Source organism: Aplidium turbinatum, chromosome 3 (genome assembly GCF_918807975.1).
Source record: "Aplidium turbinatum chromosome 3, kaAplTurb1.1, whole genome shotgun sequence".
In the NCBI taxonomy this organism is placed as follows: Eukaryota; Metazoa; Chordata; class Ascidiacea; order Aplousobranchia; family Polyclinidae; genus Aplidium; species Aplidium turbinatum.
This window is the reverse complement of record NC_137474.1, coordinates 9173239-9196060: the sequence shown is the minus strand read 5'-3', so window position 1 is coordinate 9196060 and position 22822 is coordinate 9173239. Positions and strand designations below refer to the sequence as shown.

The 22822-nt window shown below is 35.3% G+C and overlaps 1 protein-coding gene across 4 annotated transcripts in view; it reads right to left on the bottom strand.

Moving 5' to 3' along the window:
- Window positions 1–22140, bottom strand: part of LOC145766477 (uncharacterized) — a 28927-nt gene extending 6787 nt beyond the window's left edge. For 2 of the 4 annotated variants that reach the window (XM_082578198.1, XM_082578201.1), the window contains exons 1-19: window positions 19334–20191; window positions 18545–18756; window positions 17987–18083; window positions 17330–17424; window positions 16445–16553; window positions 15659–15833; window positions 15297–15388; window positions 14156–14249; window positions 12596–12719; window positions 11827–11957; window positions 9584–9635; window positions 7977–8038; window positions 7291–7342; window positions 6810–6862; window positions 6282–6494; window positions 5822–5864; window positions 5351–5417; window positions 4575–4794; window positions 3950–4099 (exon numbers count right to left, since the gene is read on the bottom strand). In XM_082578198.1, the coding sequence (XP_082434324.1) occupies window positions 3950–4099; window positions 4575–4794; window positions 5351–5417; window positions 5822–5864; window positions 6282–6494; window positions 6810–6862; window positions 7291–7342; window positions 7977–8038; window positions 9584–9635; window positions 11827–11957; window positions 12596–12719; window positions 14156–14249; window positions 15297–15388; window positions 15659–15833; window positions 16445–16553; window positions 17330–17424; window positions 17987–18083; window positions 18545–18756; window positions 19334–19455 (2163 nt within the window). In that variant the 5' untranslated portion in view covers window positions 19456–20191. Of the gene's footprint in view, window positions 1–3949; window positions 4100–4574; window positions 4795–5350; window positions 5418–5821; window positions 5865–6281; window positions 6495–6809; window positions 6863–7290; window positions 7343–7976; window positions 8039–9583; window positions 9636–11826; window positions 11958–12595; window positions 12720–14155; window positions 14250–15296; window positions 15389–15658; window positions 15834–16444; window positions 16554–17329; window positions 17425–17986; window positions 18084–18544; window positions 18757–19333; window positions 20192–21753 lie in introns of those variants that run through there. The other 2 variants (XM_082578200.1, XM_082578199.1) reach the window with 2 other exon arrangements.
- Window positions 22141–22822: the final 682 nt, after the last annotated feature.

Sequence of the window (22822 nt, the reverse complement as noted above, 5' to 3'; positions counted from 1 at the left end):
GTCAAAACACCTTATTGTTTCACAGAAAATGTAGTTTTAGCATTTCCAGAATCACACCACTAAAACTTATCATAGGTATTTTTGAACAACCAATGAAACCCATTGTTTTCACTGTGCTGATTTACACACTTAGAGTTGGTATGAATTCTCTACTTTAACATAAAGGCAATTGTAGCGCGCCTTGAGCAAAGCTTTTTCTTCACTACTCGTAACATTATGAAAACCGTAATCGGCTGTTGTTGTTTAGTTTTAAAAAACTCACCCTGTAGCCCAAGCAAAAGCTATTCACTATTTTTTTAAAGTATACCAAAACAGGCTCACTGGCAAGAAAAAAGTGATCTCTGAGTCAGCCCTGTCGGGTCATGGTAAAGACGTTATCAAACGTGGCACTCAATTTCGTTCCTGCTTAAGTTTTGAGAGAATGAATTTAAAAAACTAACGTGATACTGATAGGATGCGCCTCTGAACGGCTGCTTGTAACTGTCTGCTTTGTAAAACACTAAAAGCAATTCACGTCTGCGACGGATGAATCGCTATATTTAAAAATACACATTAGCATTAAAATTAAATTATGTTATTTTACTTCTGGTAGACAGGGATGCTCCAATACTATTTTTTTTATTTAGATTTTTTTATCACACTAGGCCCCGCAGCCCTACATTGTCCCAAACAACAAAATCCGTCATTTTTACATCGATTCAACGTCTGCAGACGTTGAATCGATGTAAAAATGACGGATTTGCTGTCTGAGTATTTACAGTTTCCTGAATCACTGCCAGTCGCAAAATGTAGCTACAGTATAACTAACATTTTTGACTTCGGCTATAAATTTTGCGCATTCATATTGTGCAAAATCTTTAAAAAATATGAATAGGTTTTTGAAGATACTTTAGAAAAAAGAAATCCAAAAAAGCATAAAAACAAGAAGAAGATACAGTTTTTGCTTACACAAGCGCTTGGACTCAGTGAAAACAAGACTTTCCTAGTGACAAGATACGATTTGGTGAAAGAGACAAAAACAACAGATAAGAAACCCTGACTGGGGAAGAACAAAACAATATTTTCAAGTTGTTTTAACCTTCAAACGTGTAAAGCCGAATTTGAAGTGGTTTAAGAGATGCATGTGTAACAGCAAACTAAGTTTATTATTTTACAAATTTAACGTTAACCAATGTTACTTATATTATCGGAAAAACAATGTACATCTACAAAAATTGTTTTGCCCTTACTTCAAAGACTCAAAGCCCAGCAGATGTCAAAGAAGGGATGGAAGAGATACACAAACTAAAAGCAGACTGCACCTTTTCCAATCTGGTTTATACAGAATCTCATTAGTTACAAATTCAAATAGAATCGTTCGTTCTCATAATATTGAGCAAGAAATCAAAAACAATATATTTAAAAAAAAAGGGAAGCTAAAGCAGTAGGCGGAAATGTAGACGACTTTTTCGTGATAAGTGTTCATTTTTTGCATGCTTAAACTAAGACAGTACATTACGGGACGCGCAACTCCGTTGTTCCACTAACATTAGAAGGGTCAATTGCCAATTTGACATTTTTTACGCTTTGCTGGTGGCTTGCTTCCAACCAAAAGCCTTAAATTACTTTAAAACCAACTTCACTCTTCTTACATAACCTATAAAAAGTACAATATGTTGTAAATAAAAAAAAACGTGACCCTTCTAGTGTTGCGGATAAGCCAAAAGCGGATGTAGTTTCGTATCCCTATGATCTACAATCCCTTTAAACAGCAGCAACATTTTCTTTCATTGGTGCGCCATGTTACGTTTATTAACTGCCTTACTTTTCAAATGCTCATGACTAATCATAAAACATAAAAGAAAAAAATAATTTTACTTTCTAGACAGTAGTTCATCACAAACCATCACATGAAACTGACAAACGATGCAGAGCTTCAATAAATCTTAAATTCGCTTAAAATTAGCAATAAATCTTAAAAACGTTTTTTTCAATTTCATAGACTGGTTTTATTGTTTGTATTCTTTTAGCTATGCTCTGTCTAGTTGCAATTAATTGTTCAAGAACCAGTAATGCAGAACATTATTGAAGCAACTTTATTCTTACTGGAAGCACACTTCTGTTCAGAAATGGCCAACTCTTTCTAGTTCAACTATAACTAGAAATAAGTTAACAGACCAACATTACGTACTGGAAAAAATATTTGCTTTTTTACGTAAGTTCACCGTAAATTGATGTAAAATTGTATATTATCCCAGGTGGTCCTTCAATGACCACTCAAACAGTGAAAGCTGGCGCACATAAGTTGCTGCTTTATTTGGCCACAGGTCCTTGGGAAGCTATTGAAGTTTGTAAATTGTTTAAAAAGCTACTTGTTCAGCTGGACGATTGTTTCAACGTTTCCAAAAAGATATCTTTCAAATGTCATTTGCTTCACCGATGATCATTTTAACAACAGGAAAGATTACGAAGTTCAAAATTTTCAGGTGTGATTTTGTCAATAATTGAAACATTTTGTGTTTCTATTCCAACAAAAAGCCAAAAAATTCCGAAAAAACAAAAACGATTAAAATAACATAAAATTGGCTTACAACGAGCTTCTGCTAAACGCACTTTAAATTTGAAATAGTAGGATGTAAGTGTAATGAACAGTCTCTAAGTCATTTCACTTTTTTTTAACTAGCCGCAGACGATTATTATCACATCACCGAAAGAAATGAAAAGATACCACTTGTCTACACGATTTTCGCGGTATACACTTTGAAAACTGATTTAAAGTAATTTTAAGATGCTGAATCCCTATCTTACCTCAGATTTAATCTATCACGTCAGGTTTTTGAGATATGATAACAAAAACACTTTATTTTTGTCGAAAGTGGAAGATTTAAAGTTTCGCTTATTGCACATACACAATGTGCTATATATCCAGTAATCCGTGCCATGGGGTGAATATATAGCTGAAATCCACCCACAAACTACAGTTATGATACCTATTTGTTTTCGACGCAACATTACCTACAAAGCAGTAATGACAAGCTAAAAGGGAAGCTAAACGTATAACTGGCCACCCTCTGTCAATGTTTTACATGAAATCACAAAGATTGAACCAAGCCCACGGCAATGCTTGTCCAGTAACCTTATTTAAGCTATTTTGGTCTGTCTCACATTAACCTTTCGCTATGGCACTGCATATATAGGTGGTGAACGCAATGCCAAATCTTCCACTTTTGGCAAAAATAAAGTGTTTTTGTTATCATATCTCAAAATTCGATGTGATAGTAAAAGTCTGAGTTCAGATTCGGATTCAGTAAGCAGTTTTCAAAGTCCAAACTGCAGAAAAAAAAATGCTTTTTTGTAAACCAGTGTAATAAAAAATAAATTAGAAAGTCAATAGGCTACCATTTGATTCCATAAACAACTCGAAAAGTTAATGAGAAAACAAAATTTCTCCAAGGATGGCGAACTGGAGTCAGTAGATACTTTTAAGTTTCTTTAAACGTTTGCATAGTTAATATCAATGCGCGAAAGTCAGTTGATTAGTATTGAATTATTTTAGTACTATGCATAAAAGAACACGGTAGGCGATCGTTTGAGTGCTCATTTGTAGGTGAATCTCTTTCTATCGTTGATCTTGATTTTTAGCTGGAAAAAGATTAGGAAACTCAACATATAAAAACAGAACATACGATTACCTTCATAAGTGCCACACATGAAACATATATCTATAATTTTGATCATTAAATTATTGTTGACATTGTACGACGATATAGCTGAGGTGACGTCATCAACATTTTTGTTCGCAATTTCTGCAAAGTGTTTCCCTGTTTATATATACACAATACTCGTACTGAAGAAGATGCGATGAACAGAACGAGACGAAGAACAGGCGTGAAGACAATGGCTGCAAGGAAAAAATCAGCCACCCGTACTGGTGAGGGCAAAAACGAATTTGGATGATTATGATACTTACTTCAGTTGATGGTGTTTTTATCAAGGCAGATTGGGTGACATGAACCACAGTCACATCTGTTGATTTGTCAGTTTGTTTCAGTATCACTTGTTTCACTCCAACCTCTGCTGGTTCCTCCTCCGCAACGTAATCTTCTTCAAGTTCTCCAACCTGAGAACACAAACTAGGTTTCAATTTACAAAATTTTACGGGAACATTTTTTGCACTTTTTCCTGATTTAGATAACAGCTTGTTTTTAATAGCAATGAAAACTATGTGTAATGAAAATTTTATGATTAAAGTATACAGTGTTGACATTTTTATCTTTCGGTAAAGAAAACCTCGTCTGAAGCAGCTTAATCACGACAGTCCTGCATAGCCTACTAGATTTTCCATTGACTCTTTAAGTGTCTTTATACTTGTGTCCAGCACTATTAACCGCACTGACAAAAGTTTACTGAAGCTTTACAATTCATTTTGAACCGGTTAAAATGTGAAAAAAATATTTAGAATTAAAAAAATAGTATCAAACACATATCTAAGTCAATTATTTCAACGATTCAACTCTCATCAGTACCGCGCGTGTTCAAATCAATGCAGACTTGTTCTATTAAAATGTGGAATATGACAAATAGCAGGAGGCTACCTCTGGAATCTCTACAACGATCTGCTTTGTTTCCTCCTCCTTTTGCTTTTCATCGTCGTTTGTTGCAAAAGAAGCAACGACAAAAGATGCTGCATTTTCGTCTTCATCAACTGCTTCTTCTTTCGACGTAGGAGGAATTTCAAAAGTCACCTTTGAATCACTATCTTGTCTTTCCTTGGAGAAGTCTTGAGAAACCGACTTTAGAATAGAAACAGGAGGTCTATATCAAAGAAAAGAAAAATTATTCAAAATGGTGCTGTCCTTTTTGGCACAATAACTGTTCTTGATAGACACCAACCAATGTCATCCCCGATTTGAGGTTTGGAGACTTTTGTCAGCCATATTGCTCCATCTTTGTTGTAAATATAATACATGAAAATCTTACAGTTGTAAAAGAGATTTTGTCATTTGCTTCTCATAAATGTGTCTTTTTCAGTCGACTTTTTCTCTCGTATATAACAAACTTGAGTTTATGCCCGTTGTACAAAACCAGGTGGGGTAGCTACTAGCCATGCCCAGTGCTGCTATGTCATGCATTTTGTTTGGTGGGCACTTTATGTATGGGGCATCAAACCCTGCATTCTTGATAGATAAAACATTGGAATAACTTGATCAGCGGTTTGCTTCCCCATACCGCCATCGACAATTCAGGCAGCTGTTGTCACTTGATCAGCATTATTTAATGGACTCATTTATATTACAAGTAAAATGGACGTTGTCATATAACTTAAAGTTGTTATTGTGCCTTGTGGATTGCAAACGAGTATTTTTCTCACCTGTCAGCTGGTTCTTTGATGTCATCAAGTCCAGATTCCGACCCAGAGTAGTAAGTCCCAGTTCTGTCTGAAATGTGGTGATTATCAGATTATCGTAGGTAGCCTAACTTGATTTATTGGCCATGTATGTTGGCAGTCGACTGTAAAAAGGCCAATAGTGGCAAACAGATGTTGCGGCTTTCTAAGTCTCATTAGTGTAGTGCTTGACTGACATGGGGTTGTTATTTTAAGAGCTATTAAACTTAAATTTTTTATAAACGAATGCCACACAAAAGCTGTACCACATCTATTGGCAAAAATAAGGCTTTTCGCATAAGTTATGTCCAGTTTCAACAACCGTGGCTGTCTCTAAAAAACTAAACTTTAGCAAGCATTCAGCATTTATTAGGCATAAAAATAGCATTAAGTGAAACATTACTCCAAGTTCGTTGTTATTTGTGGGAAGGAAAGTAATATTTAAGTAGACAATACCTGTTGGTACACCGCCAGTGGACCCTTCTTCGGCAAATTCAAGCTGAAACAAGAATTTAAATGAATTCTTTCTACTGGTTAAAAATCATGATACCCTAATATTGCAGTAAATTCAGACAAAAATTGATAAAAGAGAGAGGTGTACAATCTTGCACGAATGCTCCTTGTGCTATAAAAATCTCTTCCCATCTCCCTATTGTAACTACGACTAAACGTTTTCAAAAAAAGAGTCTTTTAGGACACAACAGTACATATTAACAAGTAAAGAGAATCGTAAATATAATGTGCAAAGAAATGCTCCAATATTTGAAGATGCACTGAACTGCACGTATTGAAGCAACTGCATTAACTCTGTGCCATATGTAGATGGTTCAGGGCATTTATAATCTCAAAGATGCCTGGTTTTATAAAACTAAGGAAAATGTAATAATATGATTAAACAAACGCAACTTCATCTTACATCCGAATCCATAAGCTTCAATTCTTCTCGTGGTTGAACAACGTCAACTACGTGGACCTCAGGATGAGAAACTCTTTTGATGGGCAAAGGGTCAGGAATAGTGACTGTTACATGCATAGGAATAAAATCGTCTATCATCTCTTCTGTAGGTGAAGGAAGAGCGTCTATTTCATTGTCCGGTTGCTGGACTCTTCCGGTAAGCATGTCGGTGGACTAGGAAATAAATTGCAATATTAATTTTTATAGATGGCAACACTCACAGCTGTAAGAAATGCGTCTCTATCGTGCAAAGTGGACACCAGTAAGCCCAGGAGAGAGAAAAGTTTGTTCAGAAAACGAAAGAAGTTTTTAATCACTTAGAAGGTGTGAAGTTTATTGTTTAAATCAGGTAATTTAATGATAAAAATATTAAATGCAAATTAAAGCATACTTAGGCTATTCAAGTCAATTAAAACGTCTTCATGTAACATATCTTGTTTGATAATTAATATATCTTTTTTGTGTATAACATTTTTACACTCTGCTTACGTAAGTAGGTGGTGGTGGTGACACCGGTACAGGCTGATCTACGGGTCCTGTGTCTGCAATAAAATAAAATATGACAACACTTCGTTTGTGATCAATTTAAAGTAGGCCATTACAATTCTACACATACAAGCTTAAGGAAAAGTCAATAAAACATTATTCCACAAAACCGGCATGCTAAATCGCCAAACTACCGCTCCATTCAAGTGACTCAAGAAAGAAACAAACAGATGCCAACATTTGAGCGGCAAAAATTCAAACTATGTTTCGCAACGTTCTTTCCAAATGTACTCGATGTGAGCCTCAGATGAATATAAAGTTGTCATTTCACGTTGCTTTAACGTCTTTAGATATAATAGCTGGGTAGGCTATAGCGACATTATGCAAACTATAAGCAGAAAAACAAAGGGGCAGGATTTTATCACTGATAGCAATACTATAGCAACCTTGAGGGATTCATTACAAATGTGGTTTCCATGAATACCTTCTATATCTTGAGAAGGTGAGAGGGATCTTTTAGGAGAGGGAGTCGGTGCCTGCGACAGTAAATAAAAGATTCGTGAAAATGTTTTTATCACAAACAACATGATAAAACAAAATATTAGACTAAAATATCTCAGAAACTATGTAAAGTTCTATAACTTGAGATAAAATGAGCTTTTCTCACCAACCTGTTAAGTATTTTGTAACCTATTGCTTACATTGGATTACGTTTCATTAGAACAGAGCAATATCTCTTCTGAAAGTTTAACGACAACAGTAACATAAATTCAGATCAAATTTCTGGATCAAAGGAAAGAAAAACTAAATTTAATAATGTGATAAAAACTGACACTTGCAAAATTAATGCTACCAGTAAAAAAGGGAGACAGGCTTAATGTGAAAGCACTCAAAGGACCGTAAAGGTATTCCATGCATCAATGAACGTTGTAGATTTGAATGTGATGTTGTATTAGATACACAGTATTTGAAACAACCAGGATGGTTCTCAGTATTTGAAATAAATATGCAGTGATCCAAGCATTTGACTCCTTCAGGTCGACATCTACCCAAATACCTAGCCTGAGTCACCGTTACTGCTCAAGGGTGAAAGGTAAAGCCCCTCGACCCTTGAAGTGGCAAAGAAAACAGGTTCAAACAAAAGAAGAAGTGCTTTCACAATCTGCTTACGTCAGTGGGTGGCGGTGTTGAAATCGGTTCAGGTTTATCTATGGGGCTTATGGGACCTGTGCCTGCAATAAAACAAAAAATATGGCAACACAACCATCGTGATCAATTCAAAGTAGGCCATTACAATTCTGTATAGCTCAAGTAGTATTCTACAAAACTGACATGCTAATATCCCTGAACACCGCTCTGTTCCAATCAACGTAACGTAGACGTAATGTAACAGCCTAGCATGGGCAAAAGCAATGGTTAGGCGTAAAAATAATCATTCTTTTACATTACGTCCCATGCTATACACTGGCATGCTGCGAATCACATACGCAATCTAACAGGCAGGTGGGAGCATGGAAGAGACGTGTAGTCATCGAGTCAGCTACTCCCATTTATTTGGACATGCCGTTAACTGTTTTGCCAAAACAAAGTGCTCTTGGGGAGGGAGGAACCAACGTCCTTTCAACCGTCACGCGGGCGCTCTCAGCACTTGATTAAGGGAATATTTATCCTTGGACAAGAAAAGCTTCTTTGAAAGCTCAATCTTGGCAGTTTCGCATACTTGTAGAGGCTTTGAACCACCAACGAAGGCCTGGTCGCTGAGTTTGACAGAGTGAAGTTTGCCTTTGTTGAAGTGTTGTTGTTTGTGAATTATTCCATGCACTAGATGCCGCTGAATGGAGAGCTGTCCTGAAATACGTTGCTTAAGCGCAGAACCCGAGATTTTTTCTTTATCTATATACCGCTAATTATGCTACACTGATTGCAGTTCCACGATGGACTTTCTCATGTTCTAAATGTCTTTTTACGCAAGCATGAAGGTCTTCACCCATTTTTTTGTTCGACAGAAGACAACTTTTGCTGGCTGGGTATAGCGACGGTATGTAAAATACCAGCAGAAAAACAAAGGATACAAAGTTATCACTGATAGCAAAACTATTACAACCTTGAGGAATTCATTATAAATGTGATTTTTTGTACCAAGACAGTCAAGACACAACAGTACAAGAGAATTGAGCATTATAACAATATGTTTTATTACTTAAAGAAAAGTACTATCAAAAGACCATATCATGGAAAGTTCATTTTGTGCAGATCAAAAATTCTCGACTGACTCATTTAATATTTCACGCAAAGGCAAATCCCAATTTGATACAAAAATTCAGGAAGCGTTGTTAATCAAATGGCACAAACCAAATTTAAACAAACAATTAGTTGTGAGAGGTGCATCCATTTTCCTCAACGTTTACTAGATGTATCACGTTATACCCTATGGTGCAATTGTGCAAATCAATTCGTAGTTAAGTAGTTGTTTTTTTCCTAATGGCAATCTGTTTTCCGTCTGTCTGTTTTTCATACTGTTGGTTTTCAATCGCTGCGTATTTCTTGATGCTTATAACTAGTCAGCTAGTTACCTTCAGGAAGTTGAAATTTGTTGCATTTTTATAAATATTTTCAGATTCCTGATGAGGGCTTAAGCCGAAAACGTTCGAATGTTAAAACTATTTGTAAATATGTAAAATATATTGTTATAATGCTCAACATTGTTGCATTGTTCTGTCTTTGGTACAAAAAAGCAAAATCTCTTCGGAAACTATTAATGTGGTTTTCCTGATTACCTTCTTTATCTTGAAAAAATGAGTGGGAACTTTCAGGAGAAGGAGTCGGTGCCTGGAATAGTGGAACAAAAAGTCAGTGAAAAAACATTTTCACGATAAATGACATTGCATAAACGAAATTTTACAAAAAAAATATTTCCGAAATCATTCTATAACCTAAGATAACACACCAGCTTTTGTAACCAGTTTCCGTAGTATTTGGTCATCTATTGCTTACAACGTATTATTTTTCGTTACAGAATTATCGGTTTCGAAAGGTTGCACGACAACAGTGACATCAATCCAGATCAGATTTCTGGGTTAAAGTAAAAAAAACAACTAAATTTGATCAAATGACACTTGTAAAGAATACCAATAAATCAGAGAGACAGGTTTATATTAAAAACACTGAAAGGATCGCAGAGGAATTACATACATCAAGAGTCGTTTGCAGATTCAAAATGTAATGCCGCACCAGATATACCTCAAACAAATATGCAGTGACCAAAACATCTGGCTTCCACAATCGACAACTAATGGTGATGCTGCAGTAAAGCTATTGACAATAGAGATCTTAACATGAATTGCGACAGTTGACTTGACTATTCTAGATATTTCGAAATCAGCAGAAGTTGACATTTTCTTCACCGCAGCATACACGCAAAAGCTGAAAATTTCGAAAGCACCTAAACTGCATCAAATCTTTAAGACATCCCATAGGCTACCAATTAAACATACTGTATTTGAAACATCGCCACAACTGTTTTATTTCAGGAAGCACTAACGACAAGCAATAGCTAACTAAAACTTATAGCAAAGCATCATTAAATTGTTTGAGAAGTTATTTTCATACGCATTCTAACACTGTTTTCAATACATTTTGATACCTATCTCATACAGCTTCTTTTCGCTGCAACTTTTCACGACAGAGCTAAGAAGTTTTCGTTGTTGCTCTGTGAGACTCCAAGAATAACATACACACATAAGCTGGTAGGCTACAGCAAATATACTCGCGATAATTCCCACAAATCTCCATAACAGATATAAAGTCGAGATGAAGATAAAATCTTATTTACTCAAGATAAAATGACCATATTTACGTAGTCTTGACGTCAAAAGACAAACGCACAAATGTCAGTTTCCGCTACAGAGGAAAAATATGTTTGCTCTATCCCAGCAAGTGAATGATTTGTCAAACAAAAGCAAGTCTTAAAATGTGTTTGCAAAGCCTTAATTCAAACACTTTCAAGACTATAGATCAGTCAATTTAATGATCAATAAACTAAAAATCAACAACTTGTGGCACGAGTCAGAAATTAGCGAATAACTTGAGGTAAAAACTCATACGGAAAAAATCCATACGGAAAATATTCCGACTGGAAAAAATCACTATTTTTCGAGAGAGGAAATATTTTCCCAGTGAGTACATTCTAGTCGGATTTTTTTCTTGTGGATATTCTCTGTATGGATTTTTATCGATTACTAAAATTAGCAAGTAACTTTGAAGACGTACTTCACACAGTCTTTACTTAAAAGTATGTACAGCATCCATGAGCAGAAATTTGCAGTTTAAATTTAATGAAGTTTGAAATTGTGACCACACGGCATGCTGCGCTACCATCACAAAAGCTTAGAGCCTAGATAACAACTTCAAAAACCCGGAGAAAATGCATCACTATTCTGCATCTAGTCGCCAAGTAAAGTATCTATCTACTTGGGTCGTAAGAAAGAATTAACAGCAATTTATTAATATGCACAATATTTGGTCCAAATAAATCTGAAACTATTGTCATTTCGTAAATTCCTAACCCTAATTTCACTGTCATTGCTCTAAATACATCCATCTGTGTACAGATTTACTTTCAAATCAAGCTAATATATTTAAAGCATTTGCGATTGAAGTATAACGAAAACTTTTTTAAATTCATGTTTGCAAAGATATTGAATTGATTTATTGCCCATTGTTTTAAAATTGTGAACACTTCTGTCGTCCCAAATGCGATTATTAAACAAAAATCACCAAATTTTTCCAGCTGGTAAAATGTATTACGTCGTTTCAACGTCACCAATTGCCATAGTCAAATCAATAACAAAATAACAACCTTTGCTATTCAAGTTGGCTATGATCTACCCAGACAGCAAAGTAGTCGTTTTTTATATTCATTCAACGTCTGCACACGTTGAATGCAACCAATGTGATCAATGTGAAAAGCGACTGATTTGTTCTATGGGTATTTAATATTAATGTATAAGAAATCACTCACCGATTTTCGAATGTCGACATAGATAGGTATATTGTCCGCAGGCAATTCCCCAACGTTTGCGTCATGCGTAGCCGCTATGGCGTAAGTACGCTCAGCCTGTTGTCTGACGTCATCATTGAGCATGTCATCTTCTGCAAATGAAAAAAGTTCAGCGTTTTGCAATACAGAAATGTTGGGCGATATTGTTTGAAAATAAAACAATATTTACTGTTACTACCACAAAAAAGTGCTCAATTCCAAGCAAAAAAGCCAAATAGAACGAATTACGTCAAATAGAATTACCATAACAGGCTGTTTCATCCATATAAGGGTGAAAAGAAAAAAGCATTCTTCTGGCTGTCAGCACAAGGCTGAGCACTCACTAGAAAAGCGAGCAATTGCAATTCGCTAACTATAACGGTGTAGCCTCAACGCTAGCCATCACGATCGGCTGCCGAGAAACGTGAAACAGCCTGTTAAGGTTTTAGTGAATAGGAACTGTATTATTTTTAGGATACATACTTTTAAGACGCAAATGGATAAGGTAAATGCACTTTGATAAAATCTTTATATTTCATAATTGTTTAATGTTATCACGTAACTAAAGTTAACATAAGAGACTGAGAGTAAACGCTTTTTTTAAATTCACGCCCAAAACCAATCCGAGCAAGGCATATAAAAGTCTTGCCAACAAAATTCGTCATTTTAGATTGATTTTTAACGCTTGTAGACGGTAAATCAATCTAAAAGCAACAAATAGAGAAAGCATCACATAACTTCTGTAACTCACCGTCAACAATCTCAGGTTGTTCTTTGATATCTTTCTCAAAGCCTTGATCATCGCTGCCCCGACCACTATCACTGGAACCTTTTCTTCTTCTTCTGTGGTGGTCACCATCGGCTTGCTTTCCCGTCTAATTGAAAAAAAAACATTTGCAACCACTTTTTTTGTCAAAGAAAAAGTTATACATAAATTTCCGTAAAAATAAAAATTCTATTTGAATAAGGACTTTCTGATGATCCTCCTTTAGGTGAAACAGGCTGTTAAGGTTTTAGATAGTAATAACTATATTTGATTTAAATTTCCGTAAAGATATCCAGTAAGGATAAAGTTAAAAATCAAATAACAGAAAATCAACAAATATTATATTTAAAGCCTCGGAGAGCTTATTGGAATGGAAATTGAGAAGACGTATATGTTTCTTTAAAATAATTTGTTTGTGAAAATTCAAACTAAAAGGAAGGAAACTCTGAATCAAGTATCCCATAAATTTGAAATATTTTTTAAACTTCTGTACTCACGGACCACCACGTTTTAGCTCACGAAACGTTTAACAAAACGAAAAATAAAAAATAAATAAATTGACACCGAGTTTGTTAAGAATCGGATAGTCTTCAGAAAGTGTCCAAGTAAACCCGAAGCCCAGGCAAACATCGTCATGTTGGCGTATAATGCCACGTTTATTGGAACGATACTTCGAGTAAGTGGCGGGTGCAACGGTAGCCACTTTAACGCAACAACTTTTGTGGGAGCATGTAAGGGTAAGGCATGAAGCAATCAGAATATAGTTTAAGTGACTATCGCCCAATTGTGACCCTTCTAGCGCTCAGCCAGAGTTGATCAGTGCTTTGAATGTTGTTTGGTAATTACAGAAGAAAAAAGAGTTATGACAGGGGTGGGAATCGAACCCATGCTATTCAAATGTATTCCATGTATTCTCTAGCCCTAACCCTCTAAGACACGCTGGTTACGGCGGAAGGTTCACTTAATTCACTTTCCATTAGAACTTTATGCGTTTTTTCTCTGTTCTACCTCTAACTTCCATCTACGTAGAGACGTCACAAACAGCGCAGCTTCTGATTGGTTCATGCTTTACCGGCGCTTACAAAAGTTGTTATGTTAAAGTGGCTACCGGGTACCACAGGCAACAGGGTTGCCGTTTTTATCACAGTTTTCAGTACAACTATTGCCTCTTACAAATTTAATTTGTTATTCATTAGTCCAGGCCACAACAGGATTATTACTGGCGAGGCACTTTGAGGAGGATTGCAGAACACAGTTTTAGAAACGCTGGTTTAAAGAATCACCTTAAAATCTAATTCAATAAATTTTAAATCAAAATGCGCTATCACAGTTTTCAGTACAACTATTGCCTCTTACAAATTTAATTTGTTATTCATTAGTCCAGGCCACAACAGGATTATTACTGGCGAGGCACTTTGAGGAGGATTGCAGAACACAGTTTTAGAAACGCTGGTTTAAAGAATCACCTTAAAATCTAATTCAATAAATTTTAAATCAAAATGCGCTCGCGGATGAATATTGTTCAAGGTTCAAAGCAACTCTCACCATGGAGGTTACAACCAATCCGAAATTATTCTGCTTGCCATCAGCCCACGCTTGTTTGGGTGGTCGTGATCTAGGTGAGCGGGGATCGGTGTGGCTGCAAAGAAAGTTAAAATCTTATCTATTTTCCTTGCTTTAATATATTAATCCTTAAGCTTGGTGGCGTTAACAACATACAACAAAATTCGCTTAAAGATTCATAAGATAATTACAACAAAGCGGGATCTGGTTTTTAGGCCTAAGCTCGATTCGGGAGCTTATATAAAGTCTGAAATAAGCTCGAAAGTAAACTGTTCAGACCGAATGAAACAAAATAAAACAAACTATTCGATATAAACATAGACAAAATCTACAAATTACAAGCCCGATGTTTTTTCAAACTCCAACCTGAAAAGGATCCGAAAAACCGGTCCGGCAAACAATTCTAGAATGATCTAAATTCCACCCGGCAATAAATAAATGCAAGCAGCCTACAAGTATGTACGTTAGCTTGCATAGGCTATATTTTACCATAATTAAAAAATCAGTCTAGTTACAATAAACCGGAAAACCTACCGTTTGATTGCCATAGTATCCTCATGAGTAAAATATATTATCTAGCCTACTGATAACAATTGCCGTACAAATTTTATTTTAAGCAAATATTATGCCACCTCTCAAAAGCAGTGCCTATAAAAAAAACTTGTCAGCTTTAACATTTTTTTTTAAATATTTTTGAGTTAAAAGTATGGCTGAAGCCTTTTCAAAAGTCTTCTACATCTATTGCCACTATTGGACAAAAGCTCGCTACAACTGTTGCCCTGGTTTGCTAAACCATCGTAGATGTAGGGTTTTTAAAAATGTCCCAGCAACGTTAAACACAAAAAATTTACATTGAGACAATGCATTTATTGATACAAAAACATGAATAGTTTTCATTCCTGAAGTAAATGTTTATGGTTTTAACTTTGAGCCATTCTACATCTTTAGAGAAGTGTTTATTGTGAGGAAGGAATAATTAACCATTCGTGAGAATGAACAGAAAAGAAAATCACACGGTTTTGTGGCAAATGAGAATCCCGCTTGGTAAACCAGGCTGAATCACTAGTGATTTAATTTAGTATCACATTGCAGCGACTAAATTGTATTTAAAACTAGAATAAACCTTCTTTCAAATATTGAGCAAGACCGAACGATGTTTTTAAATTTGGGGGGATAAATCCATTTTCTTCCATTGGCTTCAAGGTACTCTAGTCTCTGCAAAATAACATTACAAAAGATAAGAAAGTTGAAATGTAAATTAGTATTTTATCAGCAAGCAAAGTACAAAGAAAAATGAGGCAATGTCAGAGTCAATATATTGGTTAAATCTGATTGTTCAACAGTAAAACGGTCTGAAAGCTACAGCAAACTGAAATGTCTTATGTAAAATGTAGGTTTACGTGGTCAATCAATCAATAGTTATTTGTCAGAAACAAGAACATGTCTAAATGTCACAAGACAGAAATAGTTATTAAAGCTTCTAACCTCAGCTATGGCCGAGTGAGGGCGGTGGTATCGGAAATACTTGTCATAATAGTAATATTGATAATGATTTGGACCATCTGTCGCCTGCAACCCAGTCGATGACATGTGATTGAACGTGCTGTTGCTCACAGGTCGGCACTCCACAGGGCAGCACAGACACCCGGCTCTTGTTTGTCTGAACATTCAGATTAGGCTGAAAGCTTTTGATTTCGAGTTTTATTGATACAACTACTGCAGTAGGCCTACCACCACCAATCCAGCTACTATAAAAGAAAGTTGTTAAAGATATAAGCAAGGTTTCAACAAAAGGTTAAAATGACAACCGTTTTTATTGTAGACTAAATTCACTGATTTATCATAAAACATCAATAATTAAAGAAATGAATTCTCTGGTTTATGATGACAATGACTAAGGTATGATCCACAGTAGGCTTTCAACTAAACCTTAGACGACAAAACAATGATGTTTTTCGGCTGATGATGAAACATTTATGATCAGTCATGTTATCTTCATGCCCACAAGGGTCTACTACTCTCCATGTCATCAAGTTAGTTAAGATGGTGCACTTAATGTAAGCTACACGCAATTTCCGACTGTAGGTTGAGTAAACACTGCAGACTACGCAGCCTAGAATAGGCTATGCATGTAACTACAAGAATGCACAATGTACGGTACCCGTACTTCGGCGATTTATCGCAAACAGCAATGTGGGCTACTGCAAATATCTAAGTAAAATTTCTCATTTCTATCGGTTCAAATTAATTCTCAACAACTCATGGATTTACTTTCTTTCGCATTCAACCACGCAACTATAGTCTTGGGTAGCTTTGGAAACCATGTGCACCTTCTGAGGCTTTCTTCGCGAGGATGGGGCGCTTTGAGCACGAGATTTCCCTTGCAAATGAAGTTAGATCGTGAGGACAAACTGTACCAAAGTAGAGACTGTAGGCTACTGGTAGGCTACTAAATGTATCTATTGTAATTTTATGTTCTAATCAGTTTGTCGAAATGGAAATACAGCATCACACACTTTTTTCTTAACCTTTTTGGGCAAAAAATGGATAACAACAAAATTCATACATGAAAACGAATTCTACTCCAACCCACTTCTAAACACATCTTTACTTTCTACAAAAGACTGAACATGCTGCATAAGTTGAATTGATGATGTGGAAGGGTATGGGTGATTCTTGATTGTGATATAGAAATTTTGCACAAAGTTTACGCAATTTTTAGAACTAATGATAGAATATGATGAATCTCTAAAATATGAGCAAAATTATCATATGCTCTTAAATTATATGGCTACACAATACACATTGCATCAGATCGGAATGGCCCGTTTCGGTGAGTCCGATTCGGTGAGTCCGATCCCTTAACGGGGGATTTTTTTTTTTTTTTAAATATCGGGTACCGTGGCCTAATTATCATTGCCGTTTTAGGGTTAGGGGTTAGGAGTTAGGGGTTAGAGGTTAGGAACTCACCAAATCAGACTCACCGAATCGGACTCACCGAATAGTAGCAGACCCGCATCAGATGCCCAAGAAAATTAGGATTAATCATGGATTAACGTACAATGAGGCTACGATCTACATGATGGAGTCTGTATAAAAGAGTTCATTGTTCGCCTAATAACATTCTTCCATAAAACAACTATAGTTTAATCATACCGACGTCTACAATGGTTACATGGTCAACGCTTGGGTCTGTCTCAGGAAAAAACGGTGACCTCTGTCGACGACTCGCAGCGCTATGTGGACGGATTCTACAACCAACAAGTGTAAAAATAACACTAGCAGATGTATTTTCATGGTCCAGTCAGTTTAAACTTACGCAAATTGTGTAAAGCAGCGGAACTCAACCGGGGGTCGGCGAAGCGTTTTCAGGTCCGTGAAATTTTCCAAGTTTGCAGCATGATTGATAAATTACGACATTTAACAATTGATTGTGCTTTATTTGTGTAGGCCTATTACGGTGATTCTCAATCTGTGTATCATTTATAATTGCAAACCACATCATTCAAAACTTCGGTTTCTCAACTAAAAAAAATTTAATCTTTTTATAAAGCTATGTACTTTCAACTCAAATCTTTTGAGACAGCAGATTGTTGATCAATACTTAACTTAGAAATGCAAACGTTAGTCAGCAACCTATCAGCACTCACAGTTTTGCCATGACAATGAATACAACAAAATATTAATCAACATACAAACTAACAAAAAAAGAGAAGTTTTTTGTAGGTAAACTTTGCAAAAATTACATTTATTAAGTACTTTTGTTAAAATGTAGTCCATCTATTAACGGAGAGAAAAAAATGAAGAAAATACCTCTGTTGTGGGCCCAAATTAATTTTTCTGATTTCAGATGAAATGACGGAAGATGTTTCATGACTCGCGTTCAATCGTTTAGGCTCTTGTTGAGAACCTGTATCACAATGTAACGACAAATTAATATGAATCCTAATTTTCCATTTTATTTGCCATATGGTACCTTTGGACTTGATGTAGGAACATGTGGTCCACACATGCTTTTACAGATCATGCAATTACACTGTTTTGAAGATTTCCTTGGATGTAAAATAAAACTAGTTTTAAAAGTTTTCTAAGAAACTGAAACACTGTATTCTTCAAGTGCACTACCATGCTATTTTTCAACAGAATGCGATGCCAAGACGCATTTCATGGACAGCTCTCCATTCAGCAGCATCTAATAAATTTAATAATTTACAAAAAAACATTTCAACAACAAGCAGAAACTTCACTCTGTCAATCTCGGTGGCCGGGCTTGCGTCAATGCTTCAAAGCCTATCTGAGCCCAAGGATACAGATTCGCACAATTAAATTGATTTGAAATTGACCGAAATGTTATCCTGGTAACCTACAAACCTTTGACTTGGTCATAGTATGCAGCAAAGTCATCCAAATCATTGAAAAGCAACTCTTCTTTTAAAGAACCCTCAATGCTTTCTTCATTGATATCTTGTAAAAATTCACGTTGGTTTTGGGCTCGTTGCAACATCACTCGCTTCATACTTGCATCAAAAACCCTTCGTTTTTGCTTTTCAGCTCGACTTAAAGGTAAACGTGGCTTGATGGAGCTGTAAAGTAAACAAATCATATAAACATTAGAAGTGTGATTAGAGTGTATACTAGAATCATGCATGTTCTTGTGTAAGATCATCAAGAAGTCATCTTTATGGTGGCGAAAGCTTTATTAATAAATTATAAATGTTTCCAAACCTGACTGATTTTATTTACTTTTTACGCTTAATCGTTCAATTGCATCCTAAATGAAGGATCCTTGTTTAACTTTTAATTCTCAATAACATCCAGAAACCAGAACAGAAGACATCAGCATCTACTTTATCACTAATACCAACAAGAGTTGGTATATCAATTTTAGTTCATCTCACATTGGGTTGCACCTGGACTAAATGTAGCAATACAGGAAGTTTGCCCCTGACACGACAGCATTCTCCATTAAATTTAGCATGTACCATTGCAACTTTTGAAGTTATATAACTTAAAGCACAAATAAAGTATTATTTTTTTATGATCAACTTCAAATCAATACAGTAAATGCAAATGATAAATTGCAATTTGTAAACAGTAAAGTATAAAATTTTGTTAAATAGCATCTCAAGAAGTGAAGACTGTAACATAACGTATAGGTACCTTTTAGAATCTTCGAAATCTTTCTCATAGTTAAGTTTCATATTAGGATAATTTTTGGCGCAAGCATCTTTTTCATGATATCCATACGACATCCATACTGAAGAACCTTGATCCATCGTCATGAATCACGTAAAAAAAACTGAGCACAAATTCAGGAAAAAATATCAACTTACAGTCACTTCATAAAAGCATTTAGTTTTGCATAAAGTATAGCTCTGCATGCACAAGCAAGAGGAAAAAGTGTTTGCCAGTAGCCTACCTACAAACATGTTTTAGTGGATCCCGCAGTAAACTTGCCAGCATTGAGTAAGCATGTGACTGCATTATGTGATTATTTGTATTCTCAGTAAATGATTGGCAATGATTTGGGATTTATAATTGTTATAAAAGAAAAAAATTAGGCTATGCAATCTTCTAACAAGAAAACCCAGATTCCCCCTATCTTGTAAACCAAATTGGGAATTTTTTCCGAGCAGTGGACCAAAGCTAAATTAGCAAGATCCCAGCACTATTCAAAATTATAAAAAAAATTCCACTCGCAATTCCTTGTGTGTCTTGTGATCTTGTTAAAACTGATGAAATTTTGATTAGATCTGCCCAAATAGCTCAGTTGGTTAGCACATGACTTCTGGAGCAAAGAAGCTTCAAGATTAAGCGGGGCTGGTTTGACTCTCAGGTTGTGTGCTTGATCAAAGTACAATAAAGATTGCTCTCCATTCAGCAACATCTAATGAATGGAATAATTCCCCAGCAACAAGACTTCAACAATCGGAAACTTTACCCTGTCAATCTCGGTGACCGGGCCGGCAATCCTGCATCAGTAATTCAAAGCCTCTACAAGTACATGAAACTGCCAGGATTAAGCTCTGCAAGAAGCTTTCCCAGTCTGAGGATAAAGATTCAATCAATCAAATTTTAATCAGATTAAAAAGTTTACAGCAAAATCACAAGCAGATAGTATCTTGCAATTCATTTTATCAGTAATTTCTGTTCTCTACTTGTCCTTGATGATTTTTATTTACAAAAAAGGTGTTTACACAATGGTTTTAAATTAAGTAGAATAAATAGTTAATCCCATCTGTTTAGAAGCATTCAAGACATTCTGTATTTTGCTTGGAGGGCCTGATCTGACACATGGTCATAGGTTGCTGACCTCTACTCTATAATAACTGCCCTAGTTCCTAGGCCTATCAAATACAGTACTTAACCTATGAAGAAAAGTGAAAATCATTATTAGGTTAATGTTGTAAAAAAAGAAGAGTTGCATCCTGGAAAATTTTTACAAATGTTTTTTTTTGTTGTTAAAATGAACATGCAAAATTTTATGCAGTAGCCTATTGTATATACACAGTAATATTAAAATAAAACAATGAAAACTATCAATACTACAAAAAAGTGCTCAATGCTAAGCAAAAAAAGCAAAGCAGAGCAAATTAAATCAAATATAGTTATTACTATCTGAAGCCTTTACAAATTGTTTCACCTAATGGATCATCAGAAGGTCTTATTCAAATAGAATCTATTTGAATAAGACCTTGTTTCACCTAATGGATCATCAGAAGGTCTTATTCAAATAGAATCTATTTGAATAAGACCTTCTGATGATCCGTTAGGTGAAACAATTTGTAAAGGCTTCAGATAGTAATAACTATATTTGATTTAATATTAAAATAATATGGATGGTTTTTATATAGAGATAAAGTGACACAGACAAATACCAGATATAATGTAGCAGAAAGTATGCTTCATTAGATTTATTTTCAATATATTTACAGCTTTTAGAATATTGAATATATACTTAAATCTGCAGCTATAAAATATGAACATTAAATACTTGCATTATAGCTACCTCTACTTTTTCAAGATGTAATCCTATTCTTAATTTTAAATTGTGTCTTGTTAAACATACACAAATCTTTTGTTAATCAATTCTCATTTTGTTTTTAATTATCACCATGCTGCAAAAATGTGATATTTGGACAATCATGTGGATGTCAATGTCCTAACTGTCTAAGTTTTTAATGCAGTAATATTTTTATTATGATTCTGGCAATTCGGGCATTTTTAAATTAGGCTACTGATTTCAGTTAGACTATTGTATTATCTCTTTTAAAACAATCTGCTTTTTAGTAGCTTATTAATATTTAAACAGTTAGGTCTAAAGCTTTTTGAGGACTGTCAAATAGAAAAATTGTTACCGTATTACTTTTCCACTAGGCTATCCACATCTAACTCTGACTATGCTATTCTATTATTTGTAACAATTTTCGGAGCTGGTATGTAAGTCCCCCTCCCCCTGTAACTCATGACAAAGACAGGACTCGACCAAACATATTGGGTGAAACTACTTTACCTTATGCTTTACTGTTCACACACTTCAATCTACATGTTTTGGTCAATTCCTCTTTGTCATGAGTTACCAAGGGGGGGGGACTTGTATACCAGCTCCCAATTTTCTACCATGTAATGATAAACTCTCAAGACAAGTCTTTCGTATACTGCACGATCAGCAAAAACTTCTTCATGGCATTAGCTTATAGCCTATATAAAACACGTCCTCTTTGCAAGTTCTGGCTATATATGATGAAGCACATGATATTTCGGTATTTGTACTCACAAAGAACAAACAAGCTTTTACTTGATTAAATCTGATTGCTTAACTTGATTGATTATATCAATGCTAATAACATTTAGGGTGATTTACGACCTTTTATGTTTGTTACAAAGTTTTCTCAGACCCTCAATGGACCTAACAACGAGTGTGGCACATCTTTATGGGTATTTTGGTGCAATTAAAGATACGCCATAGTAGAAGAAGGCCAATCTAGCCTATTTTCTCAAATCTAAACCAGTTTCACATTACAGTACAGGTTGATTCTTGCAAAAGGTAATTTCCCTCTAAAAATCATGTACATGTTGCTAGGCAACAAAAGGAAACACGGCATTGATGTTTCTTGATTTTTTTCCATCAAAGGTTTTTACTATAAAACTGAAAATAGCGGAAACATAAGACAAAATTTAAAAAATGTGAAATTTTATCCAAATGAGACGTCAAAATCTCATAAACGCTTTTTGTAGTTTGGCCCAAAACTAGTGCACTGAAAACGGATGGCATCTACTTGAAAAGCGTTTATAACTTTGTAGGCCTATGCTTAATTTGTATAAAAAATACTCAACACAAAAATAAAATCAACAAAAACTAATGTCGAGCTGCAAAATCAGAAAAATGGCATAGTCACATAGTTTGTCTTTGACTAGTTTTTGCAATAGAAGAGGTTCGAAACGGAGTCCAGTTGTCTGCTTGTTACTTCTGTTAGAACTTGGTTTTTGCGATCAGGTACACTAAATGTCAAAAAATACATCTTTTGAACCTGAAATAGCGTATTTTGTCTTTAACTTCATTAGTTTGAAAATAATTTTGGCTGCACTTCTCATTGATTTTGCCGTGACAAATCATTTTGGTAGACGAACAGAACAAAATAGCACTGG